This window comes from Meriones unguiculatus, chromosome 2 (assembly GCF_030254825.1).
Source record: "Meriones unguiculatus strain TT.TT164.6M chromosome 2, Bangor_MerUng_6.1, whole genome shotgun sequence".
Classification (NCBI taxonomy): domain Eukaryota; kingdom Metazoa; phylum Chordata; class Mammalia; order Rodentia; family Muridae; genus Meriones; species Meriones unguiculatus.
The window spans coordinates 183193972-183219587 of NC_083350.1; the positions used below are offsets into that span (position 1 = coordinate 183193972).

The following is a 25616-nucleotide window of genomic DNA, read 5'->3' on the forward strand; positions in this document are numbered from 1 at the left end:
CACCCCTGAAAACAAACACACAAGCAACATTATCCAGGCTGAGCAGGTTGTATTAAGGAATATATATGTCTACACATAGAAGCATTACAACAATTAATGAAAGAAAAAAAGAGGTCACGAATTTTAAAGAGAGCAAGGAGTAGTATACGGGAGGGTTTAGAGGGAAGATGGAAAAGGGGGAAATGATGTAATTACATTATAATCTCAAAAGTGAAAGAAAAAAATTTCAATAATTAAGTAATGTTAACAGGAGATGAGAAACTCAAGCTGTTCTTCCTTTTGAGTTAAAGCATTAATTAAAAGTTGTATGTGTGTGTATACACATGTCATTTAAAAAAGCCATAGAAATATAAAACAGTTGACTTCTGTTTTTTAAGTAAACTTTGGTTAAACACCTAAGCTTCTGCTATTATAATCTTCTAAAGAAGTTGGGGCATGTGTAGTATCCCCCCAAGACAGAAATGTAATCAAAGTTCATGAAGTATGAGTGGTGCTGGAGAGTCAGCATCTGGATCACTGTCTTTGAAAATAAACCTCGATCTTCAGTGCTTTAAATGTTGCCCACAGGATCAACACGCTTCCTAAGACAGGCTCCTTCCTTAGGTATCCCACTACAGATCAGAACCAAGAAAAACTGAGACACACACCAAGTAAATCAGATATGTGCTCAACCAAACAAGGTCTGGTCCGGTCTTTCTACTAACTGTGGAAAACTAAAAAGCAAAATGGGAAAACCAGAGGAATGAAAAATAGTCTCTAGGGAACATTAGAGAGTTAATTAAGGTGGGGGGGATATGTTTAATTACAAGGTGAAAAATCAACTTATACTATGAAAGGAGGGAGACGGCAATACATTATCTGACTTCCAGGAGTTTGTATATTTCAGTGAAAGCAGTTCAAATCTGTGAGAAATTTTTAAATGAACAGACTTAAATACCCAGCCACATTTAAGTGGGGAAAGAAGGGACAGGTTACTATTGGAATAAATGCCTTCAAATTTTCCTATGACAGTGTCCCTTATCCCTGTAAAATGAGATGAACAAGTAGCAACCTTTCATTACTAAGTGACTCCTTTCCAGGTGACCATTTACCAGGGCCATAAACTTTTTTTTTCCTTTTTTTTAAATTAAATTTTTATTTTTTTAATATTAATTACAATTTATTTACTTTGTATCCTAGCTATAGCCCCTTCTCTCATTCTCTCTCAATCCCACCCTCCCTCCCTCATCTCCTCCCTGCCCCTCTCTAAGTCCACTGATAGGGGAGGTCTTCCTCCCCTTCCATCTGACCCTAGCTTATCAGGTCTCTTCAGGACTGGCTGCAATGTGGCCTAGCAAGGCTGCTCATCCCTCAGGAGTGAGGGGGAGGTCAAAGAGCCAGCCACTGAGTTCATGTCAGAGACAGTCCCTATTCCCCTTACTAGGGTATCCACTTTGGATACTGAGCTGCCATGGACTCCATCCACGCAGGAATTCTAGGTTATATATAATACACATGGTCCTTGATTGGAGAAACAATCTCATAAAAGACCTCTGTGCCCAGATATATTTGGTCCTTGTAGAGCTCCTGTCCTCTCCAGGTCTTACTCCCCCTTCTTTTATATGATTCCCTGCACTCTGCCAAAGTTTTGGTTATGAGTCTCAGCATCTGCTTTGATACACTGCTGGTAGAGTCTTTCAGAAACCCTTTCTGGTAGGCTCCTGTCCTGTAAACTTTTATCTACTCATTTACTTCTGAGATGTTCAATTTCTTGATTCCCAAAGGGTTCCTTGGGGCCTTGAATGACAGGAAGCTTCCTTGAGTTTTTTTTTTTCCAGGACAGGGCTGCAATGGGTGGGCTCAGTGGAGCACTATGCTCCTGGGCTAGAAAGACACAGGGTTGGCTGATGTTAGGACAAGCTCTGAAGGAACAACTAATATTCTGGGGAAAATGGAAGGAGAATCCAGAACAGAGGCTGAGCGGGGTGGGTTTTAGAGCACTCAGGTGACTTTGCCGACACAGAAACTTTAACTAGAAGTTGGTCACTAAGGCATGGGCAGTTTCACTGTGACACAGCAGGAAGCCCGACATGTTACACATAGCACATGAGGGTTTGGGCATTAGCTCTTCTGTACAGTTTCTCTGTCTTTTACTGCACGTAAATTTGGGGAGGGGGTGGAGAGTGAAGTCATGGCTCAGTAATCTGGCAAGGCCCTGAATTCCACTGTAAAGAAGCATCCATAAGAAGCTGAATCTGAGTCACTTAATATCAGGCTTCAGCTAAATTCTTAAATGGTTACATAACAACACTAATTTCTTAAGAACAAGAAAGGTTTTCTTTTAAAAAATATGTGATGGCTTCAGTACTTCCTTTCTGTTTTTCAGCTGAGAGTGTTATGTCAGATCCTTCCTCACATTAAAATTTAAAGCACATACATAAAATGCCTTTGCTTTTTCTCTTAAAGAATGAAAACTCACTCCTTAGACTGATGCCCATTATTAGTCAGATTTCCCAAGTAATGTCTTTCTTTTATGCTAAGCAACTCACTTGTTTCTCTAGGACCGCGACTTATGTTAGCAGTGTATGATAAAATAGGATATATTCCATTACATAATAAAAATATCACTAACTTTACATATCATCAAATAACTGTATTAAACACCACTAGCCCACATTTAACTCCCAAGTCCTCCCACCACATAGACAGTGCATCTGAGGGAACAGCAGAAGTTTTCACGCGAGCCCTGACAGTTTAACACACGCCAGGCACAATTTTTGAATTTGGGAAAACGAATATGGAATATTTACTTAAAATTAATTCATTCTCCTTACATGTCTATTTTATTTATTTCCTAAAACTGGCTGTAGCAAAATTGGGGGGGGGGGGAATTTCTATGTTTACGGTAAACCAAGAACATCCTCATAGGTGCTTGTCCTACCAGAACAAGTGTCACAGCACCACACAAAGACATGCATGAGCCAAAAGAGTGTCCTCTCACTACTGAAATGGGGAGAGAAAAATCAGATAGAAGATACCATCATGACTTCACACAAACACTGTCTTTAGAACAAGAAAGCAAATAATCATGCATTCTTCCTTCTATGCTCGGCATTAATTTAACTTTCAATTTGCACAACTAAGAAGTATACAATTCCCACATCTTGGCCTTTAATTTTTTTTCCTTTTCTAAGAAAACAGCACTTATGAGCTCCAATAATAATTGTCTTACATTCCCCAATCATGTCATAATAGCAAAGCAGTGTATAGCATAATACAAGATGGCACATTTAAATGCGACCCTGAATTGCATGCTTCTGCAATCTCTGTTAAGTTGAGAACAAATAAAAAGATTCTACTTAGATCATTTATCTAAGGAAAGGTAAACTAGAAAGATCGGCTTCCAGAAGAAATAAAATACATACCATGATATAGTCTCTTTCGTTAGGAAAAGGCAAGAAGAAGGGATTTAAATTAAGACCTGGTGTATAAAAGCTGAAAGCATAGAATTTGTATCCACATAATGAACTGATGTCTCCTCTAAAGACGTCAGATTGCTGCTCAGCTAAACTATCTAAAAATACCTCCTTGCAAACACACACGGAACGACTACAAAGACAGGTCTTACTAAGCAGCTCTACTTGCACAAAAATCACTTAATAAGTGAGGAAAATGGTGAAGTACTTAGATAAAAATTAACGCGATTTTTTTCACATCAACTGTGATTCTTTTATGAGCTATTTTGCAACCAATTCCAATTTGAAGAAAGCAGTTAATGATCTTAAAAATGAATTGCAGTTGATCTAAGATGTCCAACAGAGAATCATATCCTATACTCCAAACTGGACCAAAAAAAGTAAGTCTCCTTGCCAGGTGTGATGGCCCAGGCCTGTAATTCTGGCACTTGGGAGAATGAGGAAGAAGGACTGAAACAGTTCAATGTCAGCTTGTTTTACACCAAAAGTTCAAGGCCAGCCAGCGCTACATAGAGTGATACTGTCTCAAAGTGAAACAAACAAAGAGAAAAGAACAAAACAAAGAAATAAATTTTTGGATCAAGATCACATTGAAAACCAAGAAAAAGAAACATTTATAGCTGGAGAAGCAAGAGGAATTCATGGATGACAACTGAATACCATCCATCCCAGTGGCACATGTATGTAACTGACAGCACTTCATAGACCAGGAATAACAGTTCCAAACATTTAAATAATCTCTGAGTGTCACACAGTTAGAGAAGAGATGGGGTTGCTCCCCACTCATAAAGGACTGGTGAGGATTACAGTTAAGGGAGGAAACGAGCAATCACATGGAGTTAGCTATGCATAAGTTTGCAAGAAGATTCTGAGAACATGAGCTGCTGAAAACAAGCTTTTAAAATATTTACCTTATTTGAAACAAGCTACCATCTATAAACTACAAAGAATCCCATTATTGCCTCAATATATTTTAGGAATCATCATACATGAAGCACGTTGTAGAGTGATGACCATAATAATTTTCAAAACACTTGTAAGGTAGCAAGTATAATCATCATCTCCATTCTGTAGAGAAAACAAAACTTCAAGAGGTTTGCACTAACCATTGCAAATCTAGTCTGTTTCAGAACGTGCCTAACCATTGTATAATTAGACAGTACCAGAACAAAAAATCCAACAAATTTTGAGGTCCCTCACTACCCTACTACCCAGGGAAAATAACTCCAGGGATTGAACCCAGGGTCTTGCCTATGCTAGGTACGTGCTCTATTAATTAGCTACATTCCCATCCGTGTATGTGTGTGTGTGTACATCAAATGTACTCATTAGCTTTACTATAGATCACCTGAAGGTGTGTGGTTTTTATTTCTGTGACAAAAATCTCAAGAGAAACAACTTATGGGAGCAAGGGTTAATTTTGGTTCACGGTTTCAGAGATTTCAGCCCACAGCCACTTGGCTCAATGCTGCTGGTCCTGTGCACAGTGAGGCAGAGCACCACAGCAGCACACTGTGGAGCCCGGAAGCTGGAGGAGGTATCTGGGGATGTGATAAAGCGCTCAAGGGTAAGGCCGCAGAGACCTGCTTCCTCTAATCCAGCTCCCTCTCCTAACTGTCCACTCGGCCATGGATTGGTTCATCAAGGGGTTCCTCACCCACTGGTGGAGAAGGAGCCCCAACGCCAACCACCTAACAAGTGTTACCAGCGGAGGACAAAGACTTCCGAGAATAGCCCTCCGGAAAACACTTCATCTCCAATCACAACAGAAGGCAGCATCTTTGCCCTCCGGAAAACACTTCATCTCCAATCACAACAGAAGGCAGCATCTTTGCCCTCCGGAAAACACTTCATCTCCAATCACAACAGAAGGCAGCATCTTTGTTACGGCAGCCTCGATGGCACTTGGGGTACGGAATAACAGCGAGAACAGACGGAGGTGCAAAGCCAGCCCTTGAAGCAGCCCTTGAAGGAGGCGCTGCCCGGTGCGCAGCCCTACCTACCACGGCCCACACTCTTCAGGGAATGCGGGCGGGGCCAGAGCCAAGCCAGCGAAAGAGCAACCACCCTCCCCGGATTTGGGTTACTCTGCTACCGGCAGGTGAAAACACATTGTAACATAGTTTGCTGTTGTTTTTAGAGGTGTCCAGAGAATGAGCACTCTGGTTGACGGGGGTTAAAGACATGTTACAATTGCGACCAAGGTGGATACGATTATTTCTTTAATTATATTATACACAGCTGGGCTGCGACTGGGCTAAGCAGACTCAGAAACTGTCCTCTAGATAACTAAAATTAATGAATGACTTAACTGGAAACAAATGAGGAGAGAACTCCATCATCCAAAACTGTGAGCAGGAGCAGAATTCTCTAAACTCACGTCTAAGAAGCAGGGTGGCACAGAAGCCCCTGAGAACCACATCTGCGGGCAAGCTCAGCTAATTATATGTCTAAAAGGTTAGACTCATGAGAGAAAACCTTCATGTAACGAATTTGCAGATTCTTCAGAACACATCCTACCAAAGGAAAGGTAACAGCTACTACAGCACTCACATGAAATTGCTTTGAAACCAAAACAAAGAAAATCCGTTCTGAAACACGGGAGTGGCCATGCTTGTAAATTCTGTTAAAAATAATAATTCACAGACCCACAGAAAGCACCCACCACACACACACACACACACACACACACACACACACACACATAAATTGTCCACGCGGTGATCATATGTCCACAGGAAAAGTCAGAGGCCCTTTATACCGTTTCTCAACAAAGCTGCATGTGTATATCTGCATTCATGCATGGTGCACCAGGCCTATGTGTAAACACAACTCCCATGTGGGAGACAAGATGGCCAAGGTTTGTATCCACGTGCTACTTTGGGGGCATTACTTAACTTCTCCATGTATACTGAAGCCACAGAAAATTTACATTGTTGTACAGATTGAGATGACAAATAGAGGAGTTTAAGAGACAGAGATGGGGGGCCAGAGAGATGGCTCATCAGTTAAGAGCACTGACTGCCCTTCCAGTGGACCTGATTGCAATTCCCAGCAGCCACTTGGTGGCTTACAACCATCTCTAACGAGACCTTGTGCCCCCTTTTGGCATGCAGATGCACATGCAGACAGAAGGTTGCATACGTAAGTGTATCTTTTTCAAAGAGAGACAGACAGAAGCAGTGACAGTGTGACTGTTGGCTTCTTACTTTGGTACTGAGCTAGGAAGCAGAGGTTGCCTTTGAGGTACACACTGAAGAGGGGCCAAATGAACCCAGGAGTAGGAAAAGCCTAGAGAGGAGAAGTGCCGCTCTCTAACATACTGTCTGCTGTTGGTTTGATACCTTACATCTGCCTCTTGTCTTAACTCCACAAGCTCCGTACAATGGGGGATAAATGATACCTTAACGCTGTAAGAACTGCTCTTACCATGCACCTGTCTTCACACAACACTATGGTCTCCATTTTTACAAAGATTTTGTGTCACAGGGTCAAAGAGCAGGTGGTAAGACAAGTCAGTCATTAGCCCAAGTTCTGGCCCCAGAACCACTTACAGTTACTGCACTGTGGGTCATACTAATCCCTTCTCTGCATCTTTGTTCACAGACGACAGAACTGAAGTATTACTGCTACTGTTGGCACACATTTTTAGAGGCATTGAACCCTACCCCTGCACATCCTAGACAGAAACGATCACAGAGCTGCAAGCATTATTTCCGAGAGGGCCTCTCTATGCAGCACCACACAGACTTCTGAACTACAGCATTTAAGCCGAAATGAGAGCGGATTACATTCAACTCCATATCACCATGGGCTTCTATATTTGCTTGCTTGAGTTGCTCTGTCTGGTGAGACCGTGTATCCCAGTGTTAGTCTAGACAAATCTGAAACTGCCTGGTCTTCTGTTTCCACCTTCCAAGTGCTGGCATCATGGGCATCAGTGTTCTCAAAGCTCCAAATTCTACCTGCCAGAGCACCGTACTCTGTGTGTCCTTCCTGTGACCCCAGCTGTCCCCACATCTCCTCCAACTGTCCCAACACAAAACATCAGGGAAATTTCCATTCATAAACAGCCATGACAACTAAATGCTGGCACTCAATTTTTTTTTTGACAAGTTGAATCTGTACCAAGGAGGCTAGAAAGGCTAATAGACACCTCAGCCTACAACCGCCTATATGCCACTATTATTGCATGGGAATGTCATGAAACTAAACCTACAATTATATTAATGGCTAACATTACATTTAATTGATTCTAAAAATTTTAGTATCTCTGAAATTAGGATCCATCTTAGAAGTAATGAAAAGAAGGTTTTGTTGTGTCATAAAGGAAGGAGGCAATGGTATGTTAGATAACAGCTACCCCCCCAAGACATTTTTGTTAAAATACATAATAGTAAAAAAGTGAAGGAAAGTAATGCTAAGAAATGTTTGAGCCTTCCACCTGCTCACATAATATAGTCAGCAGTAAAAAATAATTTAGCATGCTCAGGTCAATAGAGACGGCTTGAGTCTACTGGTCACGCTAAAACCCAACCCTACTCATGAAAATTATAAGAGCAGTGGCACCTTGGGTACAACACACATCTTGTGTTAGAATCCTGCCACTTCATGTAATTTTGCAGCTCATTTCCTCTGCCTCTCTAAATCCCCAATGTCATTTCTCTCTTCACCTCTTTTTCAGGTGATGCCATCCCTCATTTCTGCTAAGCCCCCAGACACACTTCCTGTGTGCTGCTCAGTTATACATGCCATCCCTATGTACTGCTGTGTGCTTCCTGACACGATACCAGCACTCAAGGATAACCTGCTGCACCAGACGTGAAAACGTGAAGGTATTTTTCACTTCTTTTCTAGAACTCTGAAGTAAACCTACAATTTTAAAAAATGAGTTGTTTCATTATTAATATTCTTTTTTCACAAAGCAAATAATCCAAAATTCAAACTCTTCACAATGGTAACGAAATGTAATTTCTCTCCATTTATCACGATCTCAGTGTTGTTGTAGAAGACAGAAAGCGTTCTTGCATGAAAACATACTTTTTTAAACTACATGGAAATTTTTATTATCATAGATTTTTCTTCTTTGAGGACTGCCTACACATTTAAAGTACTCAAAAACCTAATTTTTTATTTCATCAATGCAAGGTCTCACTATGTTCCTCAGACTGCCTATAGGCTTGTGATCCTTTCATTTTAGCCTTCCAAAGTGATGGGATATACAAGCACATCTGATTTACATGGATTCTTTCCAGCCCGAGCCCCACCCCCACCCCTGACCCCTGAGACTGGAACCCACTATGTAGACCAGGTTGGCTCACCTTGAACTCAGAGCGATCCACTTGCCTCTGCAGTCTGAGTGCTGAGATAAAAGGTGTGTACCACTATGCCTAGCTATATGTCAACTTTTAAAATATTATTCAGCTAACAATGAAAACACTTTTATTGAGTAAGAACTATGATCTAATCTATGTTCTCCTGTTGGGGAGAAACATAAAGGAGATTTAAGTTAAGCATATTTGTTTTTCTAGAGCAAAACAAACTACACTGACTATCATCACTGTTCACTTTCATGGTTTATTATTCAACGAAGAGCTTCTTTAACTCCTAACTTATATTAGGTCATTACTTCTTTCAAAGTGGTGAGGAAATAAAAAGAAAAATATAAGGGGAAGGAATCTGGGAATGTACCCAACAGCACAATGAAAGATATATCTGATAAAGGCAAGTTATTGGTCACAACTGCTTAGCTGGGACATTTGTAATTTAACTTTTCTTTCTTCTGATATTGCACTATTCACATCCTATAACTTAAAAATTTGCTTAAGCGTCCCAAAAAAACCACAAGGTATGAATGTGGTAAGAATTATTAAAATCATATTGTATATTTTCCTATAATAAGGGCAGACATTTCAAGACGGGGTCTCACCAAATGACTGGCTGGCCTCGAATTCACAGAAGTCCTCATAGCTCTGCTTCCCCAGTGCTGGGATTAAAGGTATGCACCACCATGCCTGGCTTCTAACATTAAATGAAAGTCTTAGCTAAGTTTCTCTTTCAGTTAGAGCCATATAAATAATGTTGTATAATACTCAGGCTAGCTTTCAAAATGTTAACAAGAAAGGCTACAGTACAAGCTTCAAATATATTTAATACATTTGAATATAAATATATTAAATTACTAGCTTTTAAATACAACATATATATATAATATTGGGGAGAAAGGTCTAGAACAAAAACCATTATTAGGTTTTATGCTATAGTTCACTATGAAAACATTTTCACAATAAAAACGATCTATATACCAGTATGCTCTTATTTAAGATTTATAATAATATAATCTACAGTAATTTAAAATGGCAGTGGTGGTGCATGCTTTTAATCCCAGCACTCAAGAGGCAGAGGCAGGCAGATCGCTATGAGTTCAAGTCCAATCTTGTCTACAGAGTGAGTTCTAGGACAGCAAGGGCTCCACAGAGAGAACCTGTCTTGATAAGCCAAACATATATGTATGTGTATACACATATATACAAACATATATGTATGTGTATATACATATATACACACATACATGTATTTGTATGCTGTGTATGATTATGTGTGTTGTATCTGCTGTCATGTGTGTGTAGGTGTCCACGGAGGTCAGAAAGATGTGTTGGATCTCCTGGAGCTAAAGTTACAGGAAGTCCCAGGGTGCCTGGTGTGGATTCCATGAACCAAACTCAGGTGCTCTGGAAGAGGAGCAAGTGCTCTTAATGGCTGAGATGCCTCTCCAACTCCTATACTAATACAATAAGCAGGTTTTATCTAGAGAGTGAAATTGGATTCTTTTTTCCATCCTTGTCTGCATCAGGTATACATGCACATTGTACGTTTGTTTGGGAAACAAGGTTGATGTCAGGTATCTGGAATCTTCCTCAATTGCTCTTCCACCTTATTGTCTGAGTCGGGATCTTATCCAAAGCCAGAGCTTGCAGAGAAAGTCAGTTGCTCAGAGATCCTGGGTCTCTGCTTTCTGAAGCTAGAATAAGAGTTGGGTATCTATGCTCATTAGGCATTTACGTGGCTTCTGGGAATCTAAACCCTGGACATCGTAATTGTGCAGCAAGTGCTTTAACCACTGAGCAATCTCACCAGCCCTATTTTTTCCATTATAAATCATGCACAGGACTACCAATAGATGAGGTCCCTGAGCTAAGTGCTGCCTAAATAACAACAACACAGAATCGGCACAGGTAAATATGCAAAGTATTACAGTTTTATCTTCTAAACAAGAAAGATTTGGTGGGCTACTGTGATGCTCCATGGGTGAAGGCACGTGACATCAAGCCTGGTGACCCGAGATGGATCTCCAGATCCTACACAGTGATGGAGAGAAATGATCCCCATAAGTTGTCCCCTCATATCTCTATGCATGGTTCATTTGCACACATGTGTGTACAGATAAATAAATAAATACATAAATGTAAAACAATAAAAATTAGTTTTGGCAAGTGATACTTATAAAGTGGTATAATTGTATATTTCCAAAAATGCCATTCCTTTCAACAAGAAGCTTTATGCATTTGTATTTTAGATAATAGTGAAGGACCAAAGGCATCCTTAAAAGGCATGCAGACACTCATTGGATGTTCTGTCTACACATTCTCAGGGACTGGAAACACTGGCATGGACTGCACTCATCTCTCTGCCTCTGCTGACCTTGCCCCAAAAGCCACCAGCCCCAGGCTCTGCAGCCAGAGACCCCAACTTTAAGGCCCTTCTCACAGAACTCTCACTCCACAACACCCACAAAACCTGTGTGCCAGAACATCCACACTAATTTCAGTATGGCTGAACATCTGAGGAAAACAAGAAAGAGCACTTCCATGTATGACAAACACTGAAATCAAAGTTTAAAAATGTCCGGTTTAGGTTACTTTCTGGAGAAGAGGTGGGCAAACCGAAACTCTACTGGCCTATACTCCCACCAGCCTCTGTTAAACAATCGTGTTACATTGCCTTCCCTTATTATGAAAAGCATGATGCCGTGTCTGACGCTTTAATAAAACTCGGTGAAATGCTGGCCTACTGAAAATGAGCCATAATAAGGTGTCCACTGTAATCTGTATTTTTAAGACCTCATAAAAAGCATTTAGAAAATTAAGGCAGTTATCCCAATAGTTAGTATATGTCTCCCACCCCCTACAAATTACATCTGCTAAAAATAAGCTAAACAGCTACTTAAGCTAAGCAAAATTTTAGCTTTCACTAAATATCAAAATTAGAAATGAGATTATAGGTTACTTATATTTACAAAGACACACACCTCCCTGTGTATGAAATATGAACATGTATATGAACATGTATAAATGGGGGTATGCTTCAGTCTATCATCAAATCAAGTCTATATAAACAATAACGCATCTACGTACCCTTCTCTACAAGCCAATATAATCTTAGTAATAAAATTTTCACCTCACTTTGTCAATCAATAAAATACAAGACTGACGTGCGCCCCATGTATTTTTGTAATCAGCTTTTCTGATGAACAGGAGGGTCTGGTGCACTGATATGAAGTCATCTGCAGCATGTAGAGTGTTTATGTAATTACTGAAGAGTGAAAGAAGAACAGAGAGGCACACTCACACTGTGAGAACAAGATTCTATATATTATCTACCCAATCTCCACATCCTCCCCATCTCTCTCTCTCTCTCTCTCTCTCTCTCTCTCTCTCACACACACACACACACACACACACACATACACACACAATATGACATGACTGCATGTAAAGCCTATGATTTGAGGTTCCTTTTCTTTACTACACAGAAATGGCAGGGTGTGAATTAGTCCAGTTCTTGTGTCATTGCCAACAGGAAAGACTATGGGCAAAGGCTGTGAGCTCACAGGAATGCCCTGCCTAGTGCAAAAAGCCACTTTTTCTGAGTCCTCTGTTATATCACAAATTTATGTGCATTAGAGTGGCAGATGTGCATTTATGTTAACCCAATTTGTACATTAACTTCATAGTCTATATTCTGAGAACCAGGTACAATTCTTTTTAAGTACTCTGCACAACACTCACACCACTACTAAGCACTGGGACTGCAGTACTGTAAATGTTAATAATTGCAAACATGTTTCCAAAACCAAAGGCCATTTCCTAATGAAGAAATAAGCCAGGCATGGTAGTGCAAGCCTTTAATGCCAACACAAAGGAGGCAGACACAGGAGGATCTCTCTGAGTTCAAGGCCAGCCTGATATACCTAAAGAGTTCCAGGACAGCCAGGGCTATGCAGAGAGATTCTGTCTCAAAATCAAACACCAAACAAACAAAAAGATAAGAGAGAGCAAAGATCTTAGAACTAGGGATGTAAAAGAACCCTAAAGACACATTTATAAAAGTTCATTTAAATTACTCATATATGAAATTGTGTGTATATATGTATATTCACCTGGCTATATCTGTATCATACATAACTTACTTTATTTTGTAAATCTTTTTTTAAGTTCATAACCAAAATCCAAATGAAGTCAATACAGACTAGATATCCAAATAGGAAAGCTGTAAAAACACAAAGATTACTGCAGATACAACAGCAGCAAGCTGTTCTCTTTTCTTCAACCAAGATGGAGATCAAACATGGCCTCCTCCATGCTAAGCTCATGTTAACAGCGAGCCATTCCCCCAAGAGGAGGTCTTAACAGTTTACCTGATAAGATATGTAAGACTGTAGTATAAAAGAACATGGAAGCCTATATTTATGAAATGAGTGTACTTCTAACACTAAACTTCTGGAGCATCTAATTTGCTGAGAATTATTTTTCAGTACTTCAAAGACCTAAGTAAGGTAAGACACTGAAATTATGATCAGTGATCCTGTAATAGTTAAAGAGTTAAAGAAAAAAACCGATTGAGCTTCTAATAATGTACGTCAAGCACTCTCTTTTTCACTAATAAATCGATTTTATTTTCAGGTACTTTAAAATGGATCACTACTGAATGATATTTAAAAGCAAGTCTATGAAGTGTGCTGCTTCCTTTGGCTGATAGCGAAGCTTTCACTGATGTCTGCAATACAACGGAAAAGACCTTTTTCAGAACTCCACACATGTAAGCCGCACATGTAATGCCTTGGCAAGTTTCTAAATATATTTCTTCCCTTCTAACAGGGCTAAAAAGATCTAATTTGTTGCCAGGGTTTCTTGGCCCAAATCCAAGGCAAGATGACCTTGTCCTTGAACAATACAATAGGATCTCACTTCCTCTGAGCCTCTCCCTGAGCAAACACTGAGGAAAATCTTCCCAAGAGATAAGTTTATTTCATCTCAAGAAATAGATCTGTCATAATAGACAAAATAGGGATCAGATAAGAGGAGAAGGAGTTTTAACCTCTGAGAAGGAGTCCTAACTCACTACCTATAATTAGTTCTGGAGCTGTTTTTCATTGTTAAGGACAATGCATCCATCAACAACCCTAACCTACACTAACAGACAAGGTCAAACTGCTGCCTTGAGGAGTGTGTTCTTTTATCAATTAAGTGTTCTTAAACCTGGTCTGGTTAACATACATGATACTAATATGAGGTCTTCAGATTATAGTCTTTCATCTCAGCTACAGGCAAATGGACCTAGCTCTCCACTCTAATACAGGTCCTGTCAACAGGGCCGAATCTGCTGTCCTTGGATCCTGACTCTGTACAGGCCCCTGCTCTGAGTCCCACTTTACTCTGCCAGCTTTGAAAAGCTTTCTTTACCCTGTATTCCTAACAGGTGACAAACAGTTTTAAATTCCAACCATACTCATAACACAGAGTACACAAGTGGGGACAGGGGGGACTCATTCAAGGTGAGGTTTCTCTAATCTCCATAAAGAGACACATTTCCACGTACCAATCAGAAGAAATAACAAGATTAAATGTTTTGTATCGTGTGCTCCTGAATCCCTACTGCTGAGACAGAGTACCAACAAAGCTGGAGATGGAACAAGTCAGGCCAAGCAAAGTGCAGTGAGTGCAAGCTGAGAAACCAGAAAGGAAAATGAGCCAACTGTTCAAAAATCAGACCAGCTTGCCTGAAATTTTAAAGAGCATAGAAGAAAATCATCCAAAGAGAAAAAAAAAAATACATTTTTTAAAAGGCCCTTAGAAATTTAGACAATATAAGCTAAGTGATCTTTTATCTTTTTGGCCAGGGAATGTATGGATATAAATTCAAACACTTGGGAGGCTAAGGACAGAGGGTCTCCACCCCACCCCCAACAAAGGAAGAGGAAGAGAAGCAGCCTCTTCCTCTTTGAGATGTATTTCCAGTGGTAAAGTGTCTAGAGAACGCATGAAGCCCCAGTGTCCCTCTCCAGCAGGACATACACTAGGCGTGGTGGACACGTCTATAAATCCAGCACGCAGGAGGATCAGAACGTCAAAGTTATCCTCTGCCAGCCTGAGATACAGGAGACCCTGATTCAGAGAAGAAAAAAAGAAAAGAGGAGGGGGGAGGCGTGGGGAAGGGGAAAGAGTGGAAAGAAATGATTAAATTTATCTAATGGCTCATCCAAGCCACAGCTAGCATACACGGAGGGAGGTGGTTAAGTGATAAAGCTGGTGGCAGATGCAGGAACAGCAAACGGTGTATGCCTTCACTGGAGCCAAGTGACTATGCTGAGGTAATTAAAAGTTATAGAGGAATGGCTAAGGAGACAAAGATGTGACATTTCTGTTTACAGTCTTAAGCAGCAAGGGAGGAGAAGTGGCTGAGGCAGGAGGATCACTACAGTGTTAGCTGGGCAATATAGCAAGGTCCACGCAACCTCCAAAATGAAAAGAAATACTTGATTTTCTGTTTCTCATCTGTGGCTTAAAGCAATGGTGGGTAGGTTTATTAAAGAGCTGGGGCCTGGGGGTGGGGGCAAGGACGCAGAAGGCCAGGAGGAAGACCTGGGCTAAATGATGTTCTTTCCAGGCCATCCCACTCCAGCCTAGAGATAACTCATTTCAAAAACGAAAGATGAAGATTGCCAAGTGACATGCGGTTGTCCTAAACACTTTCATTGCAGTATCACTACTTTCCTAATCAAGATCGTGATGATGTCTTGTGTGCCAAGAATAAAAGGGTGGGGAAAAGGACAGCGCTTTTTTAAGCTTTGCAGTCCACTCGTTAATGCTGCTGCCAAGATAATCTCGTTTACACAGGTGTGTAAACGACGGGAGATTTGGCCTCACGAGTGAGGTGAGCTTAGGTGGTGGTAAACTTAGACCTAAGTTTAAGGAGGGTTGACAGCCTGGGCCGCAGTGATGGCCAAGGCATATTGCAAAGTACTGTGTACCTTTTTCTTTACTTCTGAAGGCAATTCTATGTCTTTCTTCAAAGCTCTGTTGTAGGAATTTAGTAAGATGCTGTAAGTGTGGTGCCTGATGTCCAGTCAATGCACAGCAGTGACAGCTATTGAGGTCATTCCTTCCACGTAAAGTAGCCATATTCCATTCTGAACACTGCCTTGTCCTACTATTTAATCATTACTTGAGGTATGATTTAAAATGAAAACAATGCAAGAATCAATACTTTCTGTACACTTGGAAAAAAAAAAAAACAACCAGGTTGTGAGTTTGAAGGTAGCAAGTCCATTATGTTAAAAGTGGCCAATTTAAAGGATTTACACAGTTTCAAAGTTGCCTCAAATTGTAGAAAAAAAATGATAAGGGGATTAAGGGGATGTACTGAGTAAAGAAGACATTTTGTCTGGTTGATTTTGAGACAGGGTCAATGTATGTATGTATGTATTCAAGCTGACCTTGAACTTGCAACCCTCTAGGCTCAACCTCCCAGTACTGTCATAGGTGTGTACCATCAACCTGGATTGAGTAGAGCCTCTTAAGGCTATCCTAACATTTTCTTCAATTTCCAGAGGCTGTGAAAGCTCTTCCCATAGAACACTGATTTGCGATTTTTACTAGTTTCAACCATGTTTTGTTTTGTTTTCTAAAATGTAGCTTTATAACACATCTCTGAAATGTGGACAAAGTTTTATTTTCAAGATGTCACAAGGTATCTGTATTTACAGAATGGCAACATTCTTCCAAGGACCAAGCACTACATAAAATTAAAGCAGTGCTGTGCTGATGGATTTCTGTAATTGTCCTCTTCTTATCAATGGCCCCACAGAAAGGGGCTGGGAATGAGAAAATACACAAAATTTAAATGTTTTAAAAGCTCAAAAGGTTAAATAAGATTTTACTAATCCAAAAACCCAATTAAATGAGAACACTAAAAGTATTTACTATGCATCTGCTTTGTGCCAAGCAACAGAGATGTCCACTGAGTGAGGCAGAAAATGAAAAATAAAATCTGAATGATGTCGAAAATTCTTACAAAACACAATAACCGAGGCCCTCAAACAACGTTTTCATTGTCTTAGTACCATACTTCCTGCTATAATCCCAGGCCAAGGAGGCATTTAAAAAGCCACAGAGTATATATTTGGTGGAAGTGAGCCTAGAGAAGCAAAACCTGAGATATTTTTGAATTTGGTGGCAGTGACTCAACTAAAGTCAGCAGTGACATTTTTCTGATATAGCATTATAGGAGGGGAAAAAAGCCTTCTGATCCATCCTGGTCTTCACTGTGGACTGAGCCACCACTGCCTGGGGGTCAGAGTGGGTACCCCTTTCCCAGCGCCTTCTACAGCCTTCTGAAGGCTGACTGTCAAGTGACAACCTGTCGATCAGAATGAACCAGACAATGGTCGGCAGCAAGACCTTAGGATTACAAGCTGCCAGCCCTGTGCACTCTGTGCTTCCGGTGGAAATCCTAGTATTTCATTTGTTTAGTAAGATACAAAGTACTTGTTGGGAAACAAGTCTGAGTGTGAAGTAAACCACAGCCAACCTGTCAATGAGCTGGCAAGTGGTGCTCTCTAGTCCAACAGCTCTTGTTTTCACAAGACTAAGAGGTTTTGCTTCCTTGACCAATCAATGGTTTTTTAATAATTTCTTTATTAAATGTATATCAGGAATTTAAATGCTGACCCTTCCTATTATGGGAAAGGTTAAATGAGAGAGGTGCTCACTGAGTTTATGATCCGAATACTTTGAGGTGCCTCAAGCACATATTAGCAACCACTCTTTGGAAGCTGTAACTACAAGGAGCTGAGTGCCAAAGACCTGGACTAAAATCAAACTGCAGTGGAAGTTCTCTTTGACAACCTTTCTTCCGTGAAATGAGGTAAATGGTTGCTCTTTTCTAGATTAGGTCTGGAGAGATTTAATCATGGAAACATGCCTAGAGCTCCACCAGGGCAGGGCTGAGATAAGGCTGGCAAGCAGCAACAGCTGAAGAAGTGGAGGCTCATTCACCAGGTGAAGTGCCACCCAGGGTCAGGGCAGCTAAGAGACTTTCCTACAGCCAACGGAAGTGCTCACCAGTTAGTGAAGACAAAACCAAATTCCACTCACAAAACTAAAACTAAGTACTCTAATCCATGACATCCGGTTTACAAATTTTCAAGATTTGAGTGGTTTATATCTATGTTTTACAGTTTGACACTATTGGTTGGCATCACTTCTTAGAGTACATTAAAACTAATTCCTACACCACAGTGTACAAGTCTAGGAGATGTAAGGAGACAGTTACAAAACGCTTATTTGCCTTAGTTTGAGCACTTTAATGTGATGTATGTTATATATATTACACACACACACACACACACACACACTGCAATATCATAAACTGGCAAAATGGCAAAGAACCCTGTGACATGGTGACACAAGAGTAGCACACAGGAGTGTACATATTCCTGGGACAGGAGGGTCTGACCTGCAGTTAGACACAGAAGTGTGTGTCTCCCAAACAGCAGCTGCCTGTGGGATTCCAACAGGACAATCGCACAGCTGGCTCACGGGACCAATTACAAAGGAGCAGTGATTTTTTCTACGGCATTAAAACAATATAGTGTACTCTCGTCACCAACCAACAAATGTTACGAAGTCAGAAGGCACCACCATAGTTTTATCACCGAATCAACAGCCACAGCCCCCACCCTCCCACCCGCCTCCACGTGCGTCCCTTGCCAGATTCCCACGGGCACAGAACCTCTCATGTTTCACTAAATTCAACCAAAAAAAAAAAAGATTTCTCAAACTGCTTGGGCATTTAGTGAGAACTACATTATATTCTAATGACAAAAATCAGTTGTCCGATATTTCTCACTGCTATGGTCTTGCTTAAATAAACTGCTGGTCTCTGCTTAGATGTTTAGAAATCACAGCAAAATTGAAGAGCCAGTGAGCTGCAGCTCACCCTCCGTCCCCTGAGAAGACTGTCACTGCCCTCTAAAGCACAGCTTCCCTGGAGAAGAGCACCACTCCATGGAAAAGAGCTCCCTGGCTGCCCCCCACACTGCTCGCCCCCCAGCCGCGCAGCCCGTGATGCCGGCAGTGCCCGGATACTTACGGACTGCTTCTCCTGCTGGCCCAGAACTCCATGGCTAGCAGGCGCGGCCAGTGGTTTCATAATGAAGAAACATATGCTGAACTGAATTTACACATCATGTACCAACCTCTCACGATGGCAACTCACCCTCTACAGCGTGAAATTAAAAGAGAAAAAGGGGGAGAAAAAAAAGAGGGAGGAGGGAAAACCAGGCTGCAGTTAAAGTGTCACTACTGGTGAGCCTAAAAACCCTTCACACTTGTAGGCAGAAAAGGAATCCGAACAACAGTGCTCGGCTCCATTTTTATCACACTGAAACTCTAACCCTCGGAGGCTCTGACAAGGCCGAAGGAACCTCACCCGGCCTTCAGGCTTCTGAGAGAACGAGATCATTTCTGCAGCTGAAGAACAAGAGGCAAAAGAAAAGGGGGAAAAAAAAGCTAAAATGGCTGACTGCACACAGACTCCCCTCCAAAAGGCTTAATACACAATTATATTAGCCAGAGTGGTGAAAAGCCAGTCTCTAGCATTCAGCCAAGCATTGTTAACACTCTTGTTTCATTTGCAATCACACATACAGACCCCTCCAACCGAGAGAGAGAGAGAGAGAGAGAGAGAGAGAGAGAGAGAGAGAGAGAGAGGAAGAGAAAATCAGGGCAGAGCATGTGAATCAGGACCTCCTCCCTCGCTGCTAATGATGCTGACAGTGGTGACCAGTGATCTCTGTCCCACTCCACTAACCAAGTCTGCACAATTAATCTCAGCAGCATGACACTGATGGACATTTAATTTAATGATGTCTGTCCCTCACACTCCACACAAGCATGCCTGCTAGCCGGAGTCACTGACAGAAACACAGTACATGCACACACACACACAATCTCAAGAATCATGAGTCTGAATGCAATACACCAATATAATTACATTATTGTGCTTACTTTGGAGGACCATGGCTGCAGGCAGTTGGCATAGCAACGCACAAGGAAAGCCATTTCCTGGGTAGAGAAAGCTTCCTTTTCTAAATAAAAAAAATCCCTCTTAGGAAACAAGCGGCATTGCTGCTTCCCGCAGAAAGCAAGACACTGTAGTCTGTCTCTTAACCTGCAAGCCTCACACTCGCTGTGGTTCTAGTGATGTAAGTGGGTTTCTCTCTCTCCCTCCCTCTCCCCATATACGCTGAAATATTCAGCTCAAATGGCACACACATTCCTTAAGGCGCGCCCCCTCCTCTACTTAACCATTTCACTCATTAAGGTAGCGATGGACAATTCAGATAGAGTAACAAGCTCTTGCCTGTATTATATCAGCGGCTGTAGGTTACGCAAGTCTCAGAGGGATGGAATCCATTGATTGCTGACTCCAAATAATATGACTGAAGACAGGGTGGGAAAACGGAGCAAGGACTTACTTGAACAGCTCTGAACTAAAATATGATTTTTCTTTTCACCAAGGTGGGGAGAAAGGAATCAATGTGAACTCTACCCACCTCAAGTATTAGAGTGCCATAGTAAATAGGAATATCTTAAAAATTCATAAAATGCATGCTTAGCAACCTTTGTTAAATTTAGAAGATGAAACCTTCACACACACATACACACACACACACACACACACACAGATGCACATATGGTCTAGTCAATAATATTATAATAAACCACCTGGTCTGTTTTTTTTTTTTTTAATAAATGAAAAAAAAAACTTGTAGAGGTGGAGCTGAAATGAAATGAAAATACATTGTGCTTCCACAAACTCTTAATTTCACCTGCACAAACAGGTTTACCTGGGAGGCTGCATTACAGCTCATGAGGAATAGACTCTTCCTTCAGCTCTCACAATCAGCTCTACTGTTTCCATAAACGGTTATGGAAAATATGTCATCTTTGTCAGCGGCCTCTGACACTGGGACTCCCTACTGGGTCTCCTGTCTATCTGAGACTGCATCCATCCTCTTGTTCATAACAAAAGGCAGTTATTCTTTCCACCAGCAATGGTAGGTTCTTCTCCCTCCCGCCCGCCCCCTTCTTAGGCTTCTTATATTATGCATTATCTAATCTTTACAATTTGAACATACCGCTCCCAACCGAATTTTCCTCTATCGACTTTTAAATGTCCATGTCTCCACTACTCAAACACAAAATTAAACCGGACTCTCGCTTAGACATATTTTCCTGTCTGCAGTCTTAATCTCTTCCCACTCTTCATAACCGAATCTTGCAAGAAATCCTCATTTCAGGTTCTCACTGTTTTTCCATCCCATATGTCATGCAGATAAAAGGCCACTTCGATATGATACATGTTTGTACATGTTTGAGTCATCCTCAACACCCATTCCACCTGGCACCCATCATACTGTTTCACTAAACCATCTAATTTTTCGTTATCTCTGCTGCTCTCATCCCATTCCAGGAATTATTATTTTGCCTTTAAAACCACAAAAATCAACAGTCTGGACTCACTGTGCACACTACACACTCAGCCCATTTGCCATATTCCTTCCAAGTTCACTGAAAGCCAAAGCCTCATCACCTCACATCTACCTTTCTTCTTCTATGTTACTTATACACATTAAAATGTACCATTGTACCAAACAGAAAGAAAAAATAAAACTCCTCTCATCACAGCTTCCAAGATTTGCACACTTTTTGCCGGTGAGACAGCTCAGTGGGTAAGTTGCTTGCTGCCAAGTCTGATCCCAGGCCCACATGGTGGAGAAGAGAACAGCTCCTCCCCTCCCCTCCATCTGTGAGCTATGGCACATGCATGCAAATAAACACATACATGCTTAAAAAAAAAAGGCTCACATGCTCATACCATGCTCACACTCGCTCTAGACCGATTGGGTTTCCCTTGCTTCCTGGATAGGTATAGTGGCCTTTGTAGGTTATTTCCTCCACCTGAACACTCTCATTTTGTTTCTCAATCCATTTCAAAATACATATTGGTAAAATGCCCGCCCAGGGTTATCACAACACAGTTCAGCTTAATACAGTTGTGATTTAACATTTCGTCACAATACTATTTAAGCAGTTGCTCTACTGCCCCATATACACTCTAAGTACATGATGGCTACTACCATGTCTGCAAGGCATGACTGTGCTCAGAGCCGTAAGCACAGTGCGCAGCATGGTCACCCACAACTGAGATGAATGGATTCACCAAATTTTCATAGACTGGGAAAGACCACATTTCATCCTTCACACCACATCATGCCAAAATTTCAATTAATGTTCTGTAACATATATAACTTAAAAAACAAGTGCATCAAAAATAAGAAATTGAATCAAAATCAACATACACACGCACAGACTAAAAGTATATACATCCAATGGTACACACGTCAGCCTTCAAAGGGAGTCCACACTACAGCAGGGTAGACCTGGAAGGCAATGGGCTAAGCGCAATAAGCCAGTCAGGAGAGAGCAAACGTTGTAAGCAACTTAGCCTGGGTATCTAAGCTACCCAAATTTTAACTGGGATTTGCCAGGTGCATGGGGGCGGTATTGATTAGTTATTAGTTAGTCTGAGTTTGGAAGATGAAAGAGTTCTGAAGGTGGATGGTGGTTACATTAAATAACCATGGGAATTACTGAACTGTATACTTCATGTAAACTTAATTGTCACATACACACACACACACACACACACACACATACACACACATCAAAATATGGAAGTGATCAACTCAAGATCTAGACAATCAAACTCCACGTTTTTCATCCAGCCCATATCCCAACACATCTATGTGCCAACAAATTTTCAAGTTTCAGTAGCCTCATAATGACGGTGTCTTGACTTATAATAGGAAGGTTTCCCACTTACTCTTGCCTCTCTCTGGAAATATGTGTCACTTCTCTCAAGAAGAAAACTAACCTAATCGGGATATCTGAGAGATGACGTCAGAAACTCACACATCCTCAGGCACCACAGCTTCTCTGTGCTGAGGCTGGGCATGGCGGCTTCAAGGTCTGGCTCCATGCCCACAACATTCATGCCTTAAGACTCAGTACTAACAACTTGGACGTTTATCAGCCACACTATCTTACACATGGACACAACTATGCCAGGTATGAGTTATGAAATGAAATAAACCCAAGATTCGAAGAATACCACAGTACAAATTTATATGAGCAAAGATAAACTGTGGCCTGGAAGTACCCCTAACCTGTGTTCTATTCACTCCATCTCTTAGCCATCTAGACTTAGTAACATTAAACAGATCTAGAAAAAAAAAAAAATGAAACCCTTCCTGCCTGTTAAGAACTTCAGTTTTAAAGAAATTTTAAACTCCAGTTACAAAGTTGAAAAAGTAGCAGCCTCCCTAATGTAAAGGCATCCCTGCTAAATAAAATGCTGCTGCACTCCTTCATGCTTTCTCCTTCCAATATATTTACTATTTATAATTACTACAAAATGGGGGAAATAGTCTGGAGAGTGAACCTGGCCCTGTGCACATGCCAGGCACACACGCTACCCCTGAGCTATATGTCAGGCCTCTCTTTGCTTTTATCTTGATATACCATCTCAAGTTCCCCAGGCAGAACTTGGACTTACTCTGGAGTCCAGGTAAGCCTTGAAATCTGTGATCCTGTTTCAGATTCCCAAGTAACTGAGATTACAGGGTTGAGTCGGGCATGGTGGTGCATGTCTGTAATCCCAGTCCTCAGGAAGGCAGAGGCAGGCAGATCTCTGCTGTGAGTTCAAGGCCAGCCTGTTCTACAAAGCGAGTCCAGGACAGCCAAGGCTACACAGAGAAACCCTGTCTTGAGAGAAAGAGAGAAGAGAGAAAGGGGAGAGGGAGAGAGAAGGAGAGGGAGAGGGAGAGAGGGAGAGGGAGGGAGAGAGGGAGAGAGAGACAGAGAGAGAGAGAGAGAGAGAGAGAGAGAGAGAGAGAGAGAGATATTGTAGGGTTGAACTACCAGGTCCCTCCTGATAAACCTATTATATCTTAATCCTACATTTTCACATGATTTGTTTCATCCCTGAATATACTTTAGAATATACTTCTGGAACTGGTCACAAAACAATACGTCCAAGTCACTATTAAAAACAAGTTAATTATGATATAAAATATAAAAGAAATAGGCATACTTCCTGACACCTACAAAGTGTTAACTACGTATTTCAGTTGAATCTAAATTAAATGCAGGCTTTAAAACTCCTGGAAGCTATGTCAGAATTATCTAATGAGGATGGCCCAATACCCTCCAGAGACATACTCTGAAGGAACCTTCACTTTAGGTGGTTTCTCTCGTCAATAAATAAAACTTCCTGACAGCAAATGACTTACATTGCATGTGACTCATAATTGAGAAACTAATGTGGCAACTGATGTGTGATTCTATGCTCCACAGTCACGCACAGCACTGAGAAGAAAACGGTTAAAGACGACAAAGTGTGGAGAGCAGCAGAGCGGGAACAAAGCCTGAGTCACCAGAAATTCCAACACTGGACTTTGAGAAATTCGACTTATTTGAAAAGCGAGCAGACTTTAATAGCAGACTGAATAAGGCTTACTTCATTTCCTTGAACCTATTTTAAGAAGAGCCTAGACCTCAACCTTGCAGTGTTCAAGGTTTCAGAGATGGAGTCCTTGAACGCTGACTGAAAACCACCTCAGTGGTTTCTCAGGCAAAGGCTTCACACGGGCTTCCTGCTATAGTTCATAAAGCCACACTCTAAACATGCAGGATTATACCTTCACTGCCAATTTGTTATAATGTAGTCCTCTGTGACTAGTACATTTGCATGAAGACAATGAGCTGTTTATGAGCCCTCTGTTTATTTAACAAAAATGGGAAATACTGCAAGAGGAACTGTATTATAGGTTAGCTGAGGTCCTGGGCCATCAGAGGATTTTACTTCTCATAATGATCCTAGAACATGATACACAGGACTTGTTCAAACAAAGCATAAACACCTAAGCGATTCCACTTACACTTCAGAAGTAATGTGTGGTTACCACAGCCTTTAACGTGAGGAAATGGGTATTTGTTCTTTTAATCATTTATTCTTATTTGCACTTAGAGAAGGAAAGAGCTAGGGAAGTGGACAGGGTTCCTCTAAAAAAAAAAAAAAAAAAAAATGCTCTAGCCAAAAAATTCTGAATGTGTCAAGCATGATTCCTGAGAACCTAATGTAGTTCCAGGTTCTATCATCAGATATATGAAAGACAGGATGTTCTGCTGTAATCTGTGTTGAGGGGTTGTGTGAATGACCGCATCCTAGCTATCCTGGAGAGACAGTATGTAAATGTAGGCTAGCGTCAGAAAACACGACAGATATTTAGGAAAACCATAACAAGCTGAGTAGGTTTAAGGTAGAGAATGCACTCAGGAGAAGAAGGCGCTGCACAGCAGCTATATTAAAATAGAATGAGATTATCACCTGGAGCTAGCTTCTGGCCTAGGGATGTCCACTTCTCCTCTCAGCTCCAGGACCCATCTTGTAGAGAACCATGAAGGCCCTGTGCGTGCGGCCTCAGTCTCCGTGAGCTCATACGGGCTTCGACTGTCTGTGTTTAGAAGTCCATGTTTCCCCCACTCCCAGCCGTACATGACCAGCACAAAACAAACTCCTGCCTCAGCCTCCTGAGTATCAAGAATTACAAGAAAAGCCACCATACCTAGCTGTTACATGGGTTTACTATTTAGCCCTTCCCTGTAAGAAACAGTAACTGCTATGATTTCCCAAGTTCTCACTCTGTAGCACACAGGTAGGTATAAGTCTGACACACATTACCTAAAGGACCAT

At 41.2% G+C, this 25616-nt stretch overlaps 1 protein-coding gene across 10 annotated transcripts in view; it reads right to left on the reverse strand.

Annotated features, from left to right (window-relative positions):
* Rapgef2 (Rap guanine nucleotide exchange factor 2) overlaps nt 1-25616 on the reverse strand; it is a 219403-nt gene that overhangs the window by 65528 nt on the left and 128259 nt on the right. Inside the window, exon 1 of one of the 10 annotated variants that reach the window (XM_021661286.2) lies at nt 19805-19974. The exons of 7 other annotated variants lie outside the window; for them this stretch is intronic. In XM_021661286.2, coding sequence (XP_021516961.1) covers nt 19805-19858 — 54 coding nt within the window. In that variant the 5' untranslated portion in view covers nt 19859-19974. Of the gene's footprint in view, nt 1-3404; nt 3623-18887; nt 19479-19804; nt 19975-25616 lie in introns of those variants that run through there. 2 more of the 10 variants (XM_021661283.2, XM_060378458.1) reach the window with 2 other exon arrangements.